The 14,969-nt window shown below is 43.3% G+C and overlaps 1 protein-coding gene across 3 annotated transcripts in view; it reads left to right on the top strand.

Annotated features, from left to right (window-relative positions):
• Positions 1 to 14,969, top strand: part of PCSK5 (proprotein convertase subtilisin/kexin type 5) — a 767,735-nt gene that overhangs the window by 431,022 nt on the left and 321,744 nt on the right. For all 3 annotated transcript variants that reach the window (XM_033926861.1, XM_033926868.1, XM_033926878.1), the window contains exon 11: positions 11,239 to 11,356. In XM_033926861.1, coding sequence (XP_033782752.1) covers positions 11,239 to 11,356 — 118 coding nt within the window. The remainder of the gene's footprint in view (positions 1 to 11,238; positions 11,357 to 14,969) is intronic.

Genomic DNA, 14,969 nt, shown 5'->3' on the forward strand with positions numbered 1-14,969 from the left:
TTGTTGGGTGCATAATCCAAGAGCAGCTGGGTATGCAGAAGCTGTCAGCCAAGTGGTGTCCAAATGTTTGATTGCTGACAAGAAATGACATCGAGTAGACGCTTCCAATTTGATTTTGCAGCATTTTCAGCGAGCTGGTGCCAACTTTTTGGAATAACTAGTTACTGTTGATGAAACATGGTTACAACACTATGATCCTGAGACAAAGCAGCAGTCATGCAATGGTGGCACTCAGATTCTCTAAGACCAAGGAAATTCATTCAAGATCCAAAAGTCATCAGGAAAGGTCATGGTCACAGTGTTTTGGAATCAGGAAGGTGTTGTAATGACTTACTGTTTTCCAAGGGACCAAACAATTAATGCAGGTAATGCTCTGCTGATTAAAGGAGGCATTGAAAGAAAAAAGGAGGGGGAAGCTGTGGAAAGGAGTTCTCTTTTTGTAAGACAATGCACCTGCTAACAAGGCTGGTAAAACGATGGATGTTTTGACACAGTTGGGGTTTCAGTGCCTAGACCATCCATCCTACTCACCAGATCTTGCTCCATCTGACTATTTTCTGTTTCCAAACCTTAATAAGAGTTTGAAAGAGTGACAATTTTCAAGTGATCTGGAGGTGATTGCAGCAGTGGATAAGTATTTCAGTGACCAGACATTAGACTATTTTTTGGAAAGGTTACAAAAACTTCAGACACAATGTGCCAAGTGTGCTGAACTTAGGGATGAATATGTGGAATAAGTTGTAAGTTTCATGGCTCCGGTTCATAGACAACAGCGCGAAAGACAAAAGCGCGCGCCGACAATTGAGCGCAGCGCGCGCCGCTCTAAATTACAGTTTTTAGGGGCTCCGACGGGGGTTTTTGTTGGAGAACCCCCCCCAGTTTACTTAATAGACATCGCGCCGGCGTTATGGGGGGTTTGGGGGGTTGTAACCCTCCACATTTTACTGTAAACTGAACTTTTTCCCTAAAAACAGGGAAAAAGTGAAGTTTTCAGTAAAATGTGGGGGGTTACAACCAGTGTTCCCTCTAAGCGGGCGGGTGTTGTGAGCAAACTTTTTTCACTGTGAGCTAAAAATATCGGGCGCCAGCAAGTTATGAGCCAAATAAATATGTTGCTTTCTACCACAGAACTTCCTTACGTTTGTATGGAATCTATCCCCTTTCAACTTTAGAGAGTGCCCTCTCGTTCTCCCTGCCTTAGCTACTAAGTCTATTCCCTTCAGTACCTTGAATGTTTCTATCATGTCCCCTCTCAATCTCCTCTGCTCAAGGGAGAAGAGGCCCAGTTTCTCTAATCTTTCGCTGTACGGCAACTCCTCCAGCCCCTTAACCATTTTAGTTGCTCTTCTCTGGATCCTTTCGAGTAGTACCGTGTCCTTCTTAAAGTACCAGTGCTGGACGCAGTACTCCAGGTGAGGGCGTACCATGGCCCGGTACAGCAGCATGATAACCTTCTCCGTCTCTTCAGTCCAGCATCTGCCCCTTCCATTCACTGTCTGTCTTTCCCTGCCATCTCTCCTCCTGCCCCCCCCCCCCCCCCCAATTTGGTCTAGCATCCATCATCTTCCTTCTGTTCCCCTCATGGTCTGGCATCTCTATCCTTCCCTCCCCCCTGTGGTTTTTAGCATATCTCTCTTCTCATTTCCTCCACTCAGATCTGATCATTCTCTGCTCTCTCTTCCCTTTTCTTCTCTGGTCTTCCTTCTCTATTTTCTGCCTCCATCTAAATTAAATTCTTTCTTACTATTTAGTCCCGTTTCCCTCTTTTCACTGTGTCTACACACAGCTTGTCACCCCTTTCCCTCACCCCTCCATTATCTTACTATTTTCTTCCCCCTTTATTTATCTCCTCCTTCCATCCAGTATGTGTTCTTTCCCCACTTCCATTCAGCATCTGCTCTCCCTTCTCAACTGACATCCATCTGCCTTCTGCTCTCTCTCCCTTCTTCTCACTTCCATCATCTGTCCCCTTCTCTCTCTCTCTCATCTCCTCCATTCCATCATCTGCCCCTTCTCTCTCTCTCTCTCTCTCCCCCCCCCAACTTCCATCATCTGCCCCCCTTCCCCTCACCTTTGTGGGTCACTTTCTTTCCCCTGAGGGTGGCTCATGTCACAGGGGAAGCTTTGGCCGAGCAGAACCGCTTGATTGACAGTGGAACTTACTTGATTGATGTCGATGCTGGGGCCCGTTGCCGTTTGAAGGAAAAAAAAAAAGGTGGAAAAAAGGAACCTGTAAAGGCGAGAGGAAGGGAAACCTCCAGGACAGCTGCTTTTTGCCCTCCTTCAGCGGCCCAAGAGTTCAGACCAGCAGCGGCAGCTCTGTATGCTTTTAACTTCGGCACAGAGCTGCCCCTAATCAATAGTTTAGCGCGGTTTCATGAGGCAGCCTCGGGGCCTTTGATAGCCGGCCCGCTTCGATGATGCGATGTGGGCCGGCCTAGCAAAGGCCCCGAGGCTGCCTTATGAAACCGCGCTAAACTATTGATTAGGGGCAGCTCTGTGCCGAAGTTAAAAGCATACACAGCTGCCGCTGCTGGTCTGGAGGTGCGGAGACAAGGCAGGAGGCAAACGCGGTGGAAGGCAGGAGTCCCGGCGAAGGCAGGAGTCCCGGCACAGCGACTGCAACAGGAAGTTGCAAGTCAGCTGACGCCGGCCTTTCGTTGCGGCGGGGACCGAATCCTTCGCGGACCGGCAAGATTTTGTTTGCGGACCGGCGGTTGAAGAACTGTGCTCTACACTGTGTGCGCTGTGACGAGAAACTTGTGCGCTGCGAGGTAATATTTTGTGCGTCAGCGCACCCCAGCGCAGCTTAGCGGGAACACTGAAAACGCCCCCCCGTCGGAGCGCTAAAAACAGTAATTTAGAGCGGCGCGGCAGCATGCTCTGCGCTCAATTGTCTGGGCGCACCTTTGTCCCGGCGCGCTTTTGACCTGACACCCATGTCTCCACGTCATTCTTTTCTTGGTTGGACTAAGAACTTTTCAGCATCACCTCATAGAGATAATTGCAGTAATCCAGTCTTGATTTTATCATGGATGCATAACTGAGACAAGACTTGCCTTCTCTGTGTAAGGAAAGAGGCAGCATAGTTGTCATGAAAGATAGAAACAGCTCTTGAAGGTTGCTTGGATTTAGGAGATTAGAGAAAGAGTTGAATCTAGCTGTATTTCAAGGTTCCTGACTTGTGATTTACAGGAGAGTTCATATTTCCTAGAAGAGATTATGATGCCAGGTATGTGCCCTCTTGTGTTAAGGACCCATAGAAGCTTTGTTTTATTTAGGTTCAGGCAAAATTTGTTATTTATAGCCCACTCTTGAATTGATGTTAGACAGGTAGTTTATTCAGAGCTGTGGGTATATCAGGTTCAATGGGTATGAGTAACTGTAGAACTTAGTGTCCAGTGACCGAATCAGCATGGCTAGTACCTTGAGGTAGATATTGAATAGAATAGATGACAGTATTGATCCTTGTGTTACCCCGTGGTGGTGATGAAGTGCTGCCAAACAGTAAGAACTGTTGTCTATCTGATAGATAGGATCTGAACCAAGAAAGTACTGTTCTATTGATATCTGTTTCTGTTAGTTGTGCTATAATAATTTTGTGATCCACATTGTCTAAATGCTGGCCCCTTCTACATTCCAATGGCTTGTTTTGTACATTTCTTTTCAAAAATGATTCAAAAAGATAGATGCACATCTGAAAAATGGCCATTTTCAAAAAATCAAGATAGACATTGTGCAGTTTTGAAAATGGTCATGTTTGCTACTAGATTTTGTGTCTTCTGCAAAAAGTCCAAACGGATTTAGACATCATATCGAAAATGCCTGTTGAATAGACCTAATCTTATACCATCCTTTATGCACAATTAGACTACTGCAATATGATATTTACCAGCCTTTCATAAGCATCCTTTCAATGTCTTCAGGCTGTTCAAAATACAGCTTTTAATATTTCTCTGTTATGCTTGAAAATAAGACCATATTTCCCCTCTTCTTTTTTAATACCATTGGCTTCCTGTCTGTGTTGCTTCTCAATTTGGATACATGAATGGATACAGTATATTTATTTATTCAATTTTCTATATCATTCTCCCATGAGAGCTCAGAACGGTTTACATGAATTTATTCAGGTAGGCAAGCATTTTGCCCTGTCTGTCCCGGTGGGCTCACAATCTATCTTGTGTACCTGGGGCAATGGGGGGATTAAGTGACTTGCCTAGGGTCACAAGGTGCAGCATGGGTTTGAGCCCACAACCCCAGGGTGCTGAGGCTGTAGCTTTAACCACTGCACCACACTCTCCCACACTGCGCCACACTGGTGTGCCGTGCTTTACAGGTATCAATCAAGAATAACCCAGGTGATAACGTTTTTTTCACCCTTACTTCCCTGTGCACAAGAAAGAGCTTTATCAACAAAGTTTATTTGCCCTCAGAGATGCCACCAGAAGATCAACATATCATATCTACTGGCTTTATGCACCTAATCGTCATAGGGTCAAAACATTTAGTGTGTGTCTTTTTGTTGTTTTTAGTTTTTAATTGTTTTAACCTTAAAACCATAAATATTTTAAAGAAATTTTTAAGTATTAGAATACTTAGCTGGCTGGTGGTAGATGACTAGTAAGGGATTAATGAGCCAACATGTTTCACCCTTCGGGGGGGTTTCCTCAGGGCTACTATCCCTACAGTAAGACAATAAAAATCTTATTTCAGTAGGAAATACACTAAGTATAAACATAATAAACCACAAGCACACAATAAATAATACCCATGCTTGCCTACCTTATTTCTGCCAAAAGTTCACGACATGACCACCCAGTACAAGTTTTTTGGAAATGGCCGCGGCGTGTTAAACATCGTCTTTAAATCCTCCCGAAACCGGAAATGAGGTGATGGGGGAGGGACAAAACGTCCGTTCCCATATACCACCACCAATCCCGGAGGGACGTTATATCAAATGTTAATCATAAATTTTCTGCCTCCTATGAAGTTGTCGGGGGGGACATATCAGAACACGCCTAAGGAAAGATCACAGAAGGGATGGCCATTCCAATTCGAGGTTTAACCCATATGGCATCACCGTGTTCAGGCGGTAGATCCACCTCTGTTCAAGGTAATTTAATTTAGCCTCTAAATCCCCCTCCATCCCCTGGGTATTTAACTTTTCGATCACCCTCCACCTAATGTGGGACACTTCATGTTTTTTCAGCTGCCAGTGGTGGACTAGGGGAGCTGTCAGATTTCCCGTGAGTATTCTAGATTTATGTTCATTTAATCTGACATGTATAGCTCGCTTGGTACGGCCCACGTACACTAAAGAACATGGGCAAACGATGATATAAATAACCCAAGTTGTTTTACACGAAGAATTCGTTTTAGCCTGAATTGTTATACCTGTACGTGGGTCGCTCCACTCACTACCCTCAATGGTCTTGTCACACCATTGGCACTGGTGGCAGGGGGCATGGGAGCCCACAGAATTTTGGATCGGGTTGTTTCGATTCAAAAGCTGACCAATGGTGGTGCCTTTAGTGTATGTAAACAGGGGGAGATCATCCAAACCCCTGAGATCTTTTAATATAGGCCAATGTTGTTTAATGATTTTCACCATGGTCATAACCACATCCGAATATGGTAAAACGCATACTAAACTTGGCTCCCCCCTAGTTTGTTGGGGTCCCCTCTCCACCTCGTTCAAAAGTACTTCCCGGTGGGAGTGGCGAGCCCTCACATATGCCTGATGTATACATTTCTCCGGGTAACCCCGAACCCTGAATCTCTGGCCAACATCTTTAGCCACCCGCTGGAATTCAGTGAGTTCGGAGCATACCCTCCTAGCTCTCAGGAACTGGCTAATCGGTAGGCTAGTCTTAAGTTTATAAGGATGGAAGCTGGCAAAGTGCAATAGGTTGTTTCTCGCCACTGGTTTTCTATATAAGGTTGTCTCAAAAGTGTCTCCCACCCTATATACGGTGATGTCCAAAAATTCAATGTGTGACAAATTATACATGGCTGTGAATTGTAGGTTATGGTCGATCGTATTGATCCACTGGATAAAACTCTTCAGATCCTCCTCAGATCCAGTCCACAAAATAAAAATGTCATCTAGGAATCTAAGCCATAGTCTTATGTTGGCAATAAAGTGTGTGGATGGGTATATGAATTGTTCTTCAAATCGTCCCACATATAAGGTTGCCACCGAAGGGGCAAATGTGGACCCCATCGCCACACCCTGGGTCTGTTTGTAGTAGATTTTATCGTATACAAAATAATTGTCTTCAATAACCCACCCTGCTAAGGACACTAGAAAGTCTGTGGTAATTCTCGGGGTTCCTTGTCTCACTCCCAACACTCCTTTGATGATATCCATCGCCCCACTCTGGGGGATTCTCGTGTATAGGGACACGATATCCAATGTGACCATATAACAGTTGGAGGGAAGGTTGGCCACCTCCCCTAATTTCCTGAGAAAATGGGAGGAATCCTTGAGGTACGAACGGTGAAACATGTTGGCTCATTAATCCCTTACTAGTCATCTACCACCAGCCAGCTAAGTATTCTAATACTTAAAAATTTCTTTAAAATATTTATGGTTTTAAGGTTAAAACAATTAAAAACTAAAAACAACAAAAAGACACACACTAAATGTTTTGACCCTATGACGATTAGGTGCATAAAGCCAGTAGATATGATATGTTGATCTTCTGGTGGCATCTCTGAGGGCAAATAAACTTTGTTGATAAAGCTCTTTCTTGTGCACAGGGAAGTAAGGGTGAAAAAAACGTTATCACCTGGGTTATTCTTGATTGATACCTGATCCTTGTGAAGAATTTTCATTGTATTATACACGGCCAGATATAACAGTGCTTTACAGGTAGTCACCAAGTTACGGATGCCCGGCTTAAGTACAACTTGTACTTAAGAACACAGTTGTGGCTTCATTTGATTTCACTGAGCAGTATTTTCTAGTGGCATAGACTCCTACACTTCTATTGTAGCAGATTCAGGAATGATGCATGGCCACATTAAGACCAGTGTGTGGTTGTGCATGCTGTACCTTAGAGGGAACTCTGGCAGGGACAGTTGGCCCTTTTGTCAGCTGGGAGCAGAGGTTAGCAGCAAGAATCTTAAAATCTACAAGTTCTGAGTTACATACAAATCTGACTTTGTAGTTCTGTTTATGCTATGATGGCATCCCTTTTTGCTGTGTATGGCATACTTAATAAAAATTTCCAATTATAAAAAAAAGAACAGCTTTAAAAATGTAACTCGTTCTTAACCCGAGGACTGCCTGTATATAGAAGAATTACTCTTGTATATAAACACTGCACACCAACATCCCACTCTATCCTATCTCTCTTATAATATTCCGCTTGCCATTTAAGCACCTTCACTGAAATTTCTTATGTCCCTTCCTTTCCTCCCACTAGCTTATATTGATTCAACACATCAGTTTGTTTGATTTTTCTTTCTGACCCCAACGTTTTGAAATGAATTATTGTCTGTCCTACATCTGTTCTCTTGTACCTAAAGTTCAAAGCAGGTCTCAAAGCCTAGCTCTTCTCTAGGGTCTTTCCCATTGGACCAGTAGGCCACAGTTCTTTTGCTAGGTCAGATAGCATACCTAGCTTTCTCTAGTTTTCTCTCTTGCCCTGTCCCTTACAAAGCTTTATGTTTATGCTTTTCTCTAGCTAATTCTGCTTTCCTATTTGACTGTGGTGTTCCTTTCTCACTGATGATTTAGACCATAAACCGCTTTACAGTGCAATAATAAAGGTGGTATAGCAAACCCTTGATAATAAATACTTTGGGGAAAAGTTTTAATTAATTTATGCAAAACTAAGGGCTCCTTTTACAAAGCCGCACTAGGGCCTTAACACGTGGAATAGAGCGCTAAATTGCCGCACGCGCTAGCTGCTACCGCCTCCTTTTGAGCAAGCGGTAGATTTCTGGCTAGCACGCGCTAAAGCGTGCACTAATCCGGTGCATGCGTTAAAACCGCCCTAAGTTCTTTTTCCTGTTCTCATTCTGGTATCCAACAGCTCCAGCTATTAGCAATTCCTATTGACCATTGTTTAGGATTGGCCCTATGACTAGATAGACTAGGGATGAAAGTAGTTGGAGGGTTGTGGCATACCTAGCATATGTATGAACAACACTTCCAATCGAAGACAAATGTGGTCATAAGATGTTATAGTAATGTAAATATACTGCAGAAGCTCTATGAAAACAGTGTCAATTCTTTATCACTCTAAAAGAAGGAAAAACGCCTCAGACAAGGCCCTCCCACCTCCACAAAAGTGGATCTTAAAGGTGGTAAAGCGGTAACCTCATAGGCAAAAACCTTCTTACGAAAGTGAGCAATTGAATCAAAAACTGTGCTTCACAAATAACAAATGAAAGATAGAAGCAAAAAAAGCCACTTATCTTAGAGCTGATCGGCACACCAGCTCTAAGATAAGTGGCTTTTTTTGCTTCTATCTTTCATTTGTTATTTGTGAAGCACAGTTTTTGATTCAATTGCTCACTTTCGTAAGAAGGTTTTTGCCTATGAGGTTACCGCTTTACCACCTTTAAGATCCACTTTTGTGGAGGTGGGAGGGCCTTGTCTGAGGCGTTTTTCCTTCTTTTAGAGTGATAAAGAATTGACACTGTTTTCATAGAGCTTCTGCAGTATATTTACATTACTATAACATCTTATGACCACATTTGTCTTCGATTGGAAGTGTTGTTCATACATACATTGATTTCCAACATATCTGTGTTGTTTATAGCTATACCTAGCATATGTGACACCCAGGGCCCATCATTTTTTTGATACATGATTTTTAGTAACAATCCACATATCACACAACAAGAGTATACCTAGGAAAAGGCAACATCTTATATACTCACCCAATGTAAAACTAAAGAAGCCGGACTAGTAATAATAATAATAATAATAATAATAACAGTTTATATACCGCAATACTGTTAAGTTCTATGCAGTTTACAGAAGATTTGTGGGGTACAAGTTGAGTTGACGTACAAGTTGAGTTAACTTAAGGGATGTGGGAACAATGGGGAGAAAGGGCAAGAGATGGGAAGGAGGGAAGTGGGTCAGCTGTCTAGGTATTTCAGGAATAGGTGAGTTTTGAGGCGTCAATGCTAACAGAGAACCATGTCTTTCGTGAACACAGTAGACAAACTTCCCCCCCCCCTCTTTTTTGTTTCCAAAATCGTAGCGTAGTTTATAGCATTGGCCACAGCGTAACAGCTTTGAAGCTCATAGAATTCCTATGAGTGTCGGAGTTAATATCGCCACGGCTGGCAATAAAAAAGCCTACCTCTGCCCCTTCTCTCCTCCCCGCTTCCATAAATTGAGGGCCATTTTGAGTCCAAAAGGAGTGAAGGAGAGCCGACAAATATGTTCCTACTTTGGGCCATGACACCAATAACGTTTCTCGTTATTCATTCCTACCAGAACATCTGGCCTTGATTACACAGATCAACCCTTTGCAAGTACAGGAACACAAATTAAAAGTCCTAATATACACAAACAAAACCGTAATGCCAGACTCTGCTTGCATGTAGTTCAACACCAGAGAAATAGAAACAAATGCATAGACATCAGATGTCAGTTCTCAAAACCAACATATTTCGATTATTAAGTTGAAAATAAAATCATTTTGCCTACCTTTGTTGCCCATCTCTCTCCTTCCTTTTCTCACTTTTTGTGGTCTGGTATCTCCTCTTCTCTCCTTCTCTTTCCTCTTCCATCCTCCTCCACCCGATGGTCTGGCATCTCTATCTCCTTCCCTTCCCTCCCCCATGCCCTGGCATCTCTCTCCTCTCCCTCTTCCTCCATTCTCTGGCACCTCCTCTCCTTCCTTTCCATCTGGTCTGGCATTTGTCCCTTTAGATTACTATGCACAATGAGATTAGGTCCAGTGGAGAAGTGTAAAGTCTGGGACCACAATTCAAACAATGCAAAAAGACTGGCTGTACATTGACTGAAGAAAAGAGAGATAGGGACTCATATAGAGGGGATACCAGCAATCCATCAAGTTAGCAACGAGGGTGCAAATCTTTGTAAGAACTAGCCTGGATGGCAGTAGGATTAGGAATCTGATGTACAGATCAAGAGAAGCTTAATGCTAGATCAGGAGAAGCTTAATGCCTCTATATGGAGTTCCTTATCGTGTCTTTAACTGATCAAATATTCTCAGCTGCACTTATGATATTTCTAGCTGTTAGCTATTTTTATGATTCATAGAAAATGATAAAACTATTAACCACCAAGATAATGTATTTTGTGTTCATGTGGAAAGCCACCAGTAATATATATCATAATATACGTATACACTCACCCTGGTGGTGGAGAAGAAAATGGAGACAGAGTTCAAACAAGCGTGGGATGAACACAGAGGATTTCTAATCAGAAAATAATGGGTATACATTGAAGGAACTAAGCCAGTACTGGGCAGGCTTGCACAGCCTGTGTCCCATATATGGACATTCAGTTGAGGATGGGCTGGGGAGGACTTTGATGGCTTGGATGGTTAAGATGGGTTGGAGTGAGCTTTGATGGAGATGGAACCTAAGCACAATATCGGGCAGGGCTCTGGGTTTCTGGCCCAGAAATATCTAACAAAAAGGACCATTTAAACTAAATAATTAATTTATGGAGCATGTATGTTTGGGCAGACTGGATGAACCATTCGAGTCTTTATCTGCCGTCATTTACTATGGGCTCCTTTTACTAAGGTGCGCTAGCGTTTTTAGCGCACGCAAAAGATTAGCGCGCACTAGCCGAAAAACTACCGCCTGCTTAAAAGGAGGCGGTAGTGGCTAGCACACACGGCATTATAGTGCGCAATAAAACCGCTAGCGCGCCTTTGTAAAAGGAGCCCTATGTTACTATGGTGTATCTTTAGTGACTGAAGCAGTTACAAAATGCAAGGTCAGAAGTCAGCCATCAGCTCCACTACAGATTTAGTGCACAAGTTCTTTAGTCTCTCACTCAACTTGGCACTCCACCCCAGTCATAATCATTCTTATTCATCCTCATGTTAAAATGTATAAATACCGGTATGTATAACCATGACACATTTGACTGTCCCACTCCATTTTTAGAATGTTAACCTAGGTCTCTTTAGATGTGATGGCAGCTAAATTGTGCTCACTGGCAACTGTGAAATATCCTCCACGCAGGGATTTAGTGAGTGTTAATTGAATGGTTTTCTATTTTTCTCACAGTGAGCCACCTATATGGATTTGGGTTGATGGATGCTGAAGCCGTGGTGATAGAAGCAGAAAAGTGGACAACAGTTCCTGTACAACACACATGCGTGGAGAACACAGACAGGCAAATCAAGTAATATATATCATATACACTCACCCAGGATGATAGCTCCTGAAACGCGCTTGGTGTCATTTTTTATTCATATTCACATTTAAGAATAATATTAAAAATGAGATAGCGCTCTAGGCAGTCTTGTACTGAAGCTTAATTCAGGCTCTCTGACAGGGAGCACTTTTATTTTTTAATTTCTGGAGCTGCCTGTTACTGAGTCCGATGGAAGTACACAAATCTGAAAAAGTCACATTAAAGGGAAAAAAAAAAAAAAGTGTTTAAACGGAACTCTGTGCTCTGAATTTCTGGCCGGGCAATGAGATTTTGGCAGAGGCAGAAGGTGACCTTGAATCGTCTTAACTTGGAGAGGTCTTTCTTCTGTAACTAGAAACATCCATTTTGTGCTATTAGCGACAGCAATTTGCAAAATATTTTTGTTGTGGGAAATGGAGGCCTCAGTAATATTGTATACTCTTCATCGATACCCACAGAAGCTTCCTTTAGGTGAGCTGTGTACAGATCCCCACCCTCTATAATTTACTGCTCCTTCAGGTAGGGGGAAGGGGATGTTTTTATTGTACTGGATAATAAATTCTTGAATTTCAAGCACTGCACATCAATTAGGTAGTAATTATGATTTTCTTTTTCTTTTTGGTGCCACTAAATTTTCTAATGTTGCCCGTTCTGCAGATGTGACTGGGATAAGAAACCCTTGAGTCTGCTGCCTTAGAGCCACCTGCAGGCCACAGGCTGTATAACAGGGGTGCCCACACTTTTTGGGCTTGCGAGCTACTTTTAAAATGACCAAGTCAAAATGATCTACCAACAATAAAATTAAAAAAAAACACAACGCACACTGTACGCATAGAAAATGTTAATTATCATTCCTATTCCAGGGTTTTTCAAAGAGGTCAAAGCAGATGACTCTATGCACTATCACCTCAGTAACAACCATACAAAAATAGACAAATATACCCCCCTCCCTTTTTACTAAACCACGATAGCAGTTTTTAGAGCGCAGGGAGCTGCGCTGAATGCCCAGCGCTGCTCTCGACTCTCATAGGCTCCCTGCGCTAAAAAAACTCTATTGCGGTTTAGTAAAAGGGGACTTTAATGTAAAATATAGACAGCAGATATAAATTCAGACACATTTTGATCACTAAATTTAAAATAAAATCATTTTTCCTACCTTGTCTGGTGATTTCATGAGTCTCTGGTTGCACTTTCTTCTGACTGTGTATCCAATCTTTCTTCCCTTCTTTTAGCCTGTATGCTTCCTCTCCTCCAGACCTCGTTCCCTCCCCCAACTTTTCCTTCCTTTCTCCCTGCCCTTTCTTTCTCTCTGCCTCCCTTTCTTTTTTTTCTGTTTCTCTTCTTTCCTTCTGTTTCCCTGCCTGCCCTTTTTCTTTCTTTCTCCCTGCCCTCCCCCAAGCCACTGCCATCGGGAACCAGGACCCAAACCGCCACCAATAACAGGCCCGAAAGCCGACGCTGCCCCAAGCTGTCCCTGCTTCGGCCGACCAGCATTCCTCTCCCCGACGTCAATTCTGCCGTCGGAGAGAGGAAGCTGATTGGCCCAAGATCGCGATCGACCTATTGGGGGAAATGCTGCCGGGTCCTGCCTTCGCGGAAACAGAAAGTAGGCAGGACCCGGCAGCAAGAAGAGCAAATGCTTCACTAACCTGTCTCCCGCCTTAGCCCATAGCGAACGCTTGCTTCAGGGCTCTCAACATGTGCGTGCCGGCTTCCCTTCTCCCCCCCTCCCCCCCGGACATAACTTCTGGTTTCGGAGGGAAGAGAAGGGAAGCCGGCACGCACACGTTAGAGCCACGGAGCATAAGTTCGCTACGGGCTGAAATCTCCAAGCCGTTTTTTTTTGTTTTTTTTAATGTTCAGCAGCGGCGGCGGCAGCAGATGACAGCTGGGCGGACCGCCCAGCTAAAAGGCCCTAGAGAGAACACTGGAGAGGAAGGCCGATCGGCCCGGTAGATCAGGACGGCAACACGAGTCTATCATGGAGCCCGGGATGGGCTCCGCGATCGACTCGCGTTGCCTTCCTGAGCTACTGGTCGATCGCGATCGACGTGTTGGGCACCCCTGCTGTATAATATTCCCAAATTTCTCTCCCCTTGTGTAGTTCCCCTCTTTCTTGCCACACCCAGCACTCAAACATTATTTATGCATGCATGTTGATCATGGCGGTTGATTATTTTATAGGATTTTTTTCAATGCATATTGTTATTACTATTTTTTTTTTTTCAATAACCATTTAGTCCAACTGATTTTCACTTAGCAGTTATAGAAGTGTAAATAAAACAGAAAGGGTGGGCAATCAGACACTCTGGACACGGTATATATTATCACAAATAACAGAAAATAGGAGCACTTGATTAAAATGCAATGATGATAAAATGGTAGCTCATTTTAAGTAGTCACTAGTCACATTTGAATTATCACTGGGACTCAGGTTGACTAACAGGATTCTTCTCATAAGGAACAAGCCACTTTTGGCTTTTACTCCACTACATGTGTAAACTTGTAGTCCTGTTTTTCTTAGGGAAATCAGAACTACAAATCCCTGCATGCAGTGCACTAAAACTAGATTGGCTTGTTCCCTACAACATAGTGCCATTTTGGCAACCTTATCTATAGTGAGAAAACATGCCCAAATTCCTCTAGTACAGGGATAGGCAATTCCAGTCCTCAAGAGCCAGCGCAGGTCAGGTTTTCAAGATATCTACAATAAATATGCATGAGATAGATTTGCATCTCAAGGAGGCAGTGCATGCAAATCCATCTCATACATATTCATTGTGGATATCCTGAAAACCTGGCCTGGCTCCAGCTCTCGAGAACCGGAATTGCCTACCCTGCCCTAGTAAGAAATCCCCATGCAATAATGGTGACAGACTATCAAGCTTGGGCAGTACCTTAACCCTATAAACCAGGGCTGTGCAGTCGGTACACCAAACCTTTGACTCTGACTACTCAAGTTTTCTATTGCACAACTCTGACTCTAACTCCTACTGATATTAGGCATTTAATTTTTTGTTTTGGATTTGGATCTACAGTACTGGTAAATATAGCTTATAATTTATGCTTAGCAGTACTTTAGATCCAGGGCAAAGATGTATGTGTGTGTATATATATATATATATATATATATATATATTTTTTCAGTTCAATAGGTGAGACATTCTAGACAAGTGGGTAGTGTCCCCATGGCCGCGTGCCATCTGAAGATGGAATCCAGTTCAGATTTTTCTCTGTGCCTCTTCTATACTTCACTGAGCTCCTTAGCTCCACCTACATTTTTTTCCTTCTGCACACATGCCTGCAGGAGTGTGTTCATTCTGCTCTCCACATTTTATTATTTTATTCGGTATTTAGTTCCTTTTTGGGGGGATTCTTGTGCTCAGTGTTTCTTCAGCATTGAGATCATACAGACTTCAGTCTATAGCTGACAGGCCAATCCCAATGGGTACCTGTTAGCCAGCCTGCTTAGTCTTCATTGTAGCTCAGGGCCTTCCCTGAATTGTTTCACCTACAGTACTGTTAAGCAGGGATGGAATGCAGGCTGTTAGGCGCCCTTAGGAGGCTCGATGGTGTCTCGCAAGGTGCCAGCTGCGTCCTT

Source organism: Geotrypetes seraphini, chromosome 1, assembly GCF_902459505.1.
Source record: "Geotrypetes seraphini chromosome 1, aGeoSer1.1, whole genome shotgun sequence".
NCBI classification, from domain to species: Eukaryota; Metazoa; Chordata; class Amphibia; order Gymnophiona; family Dermophiidae; genus Geotrypetes; species Geotrypetes seraphini.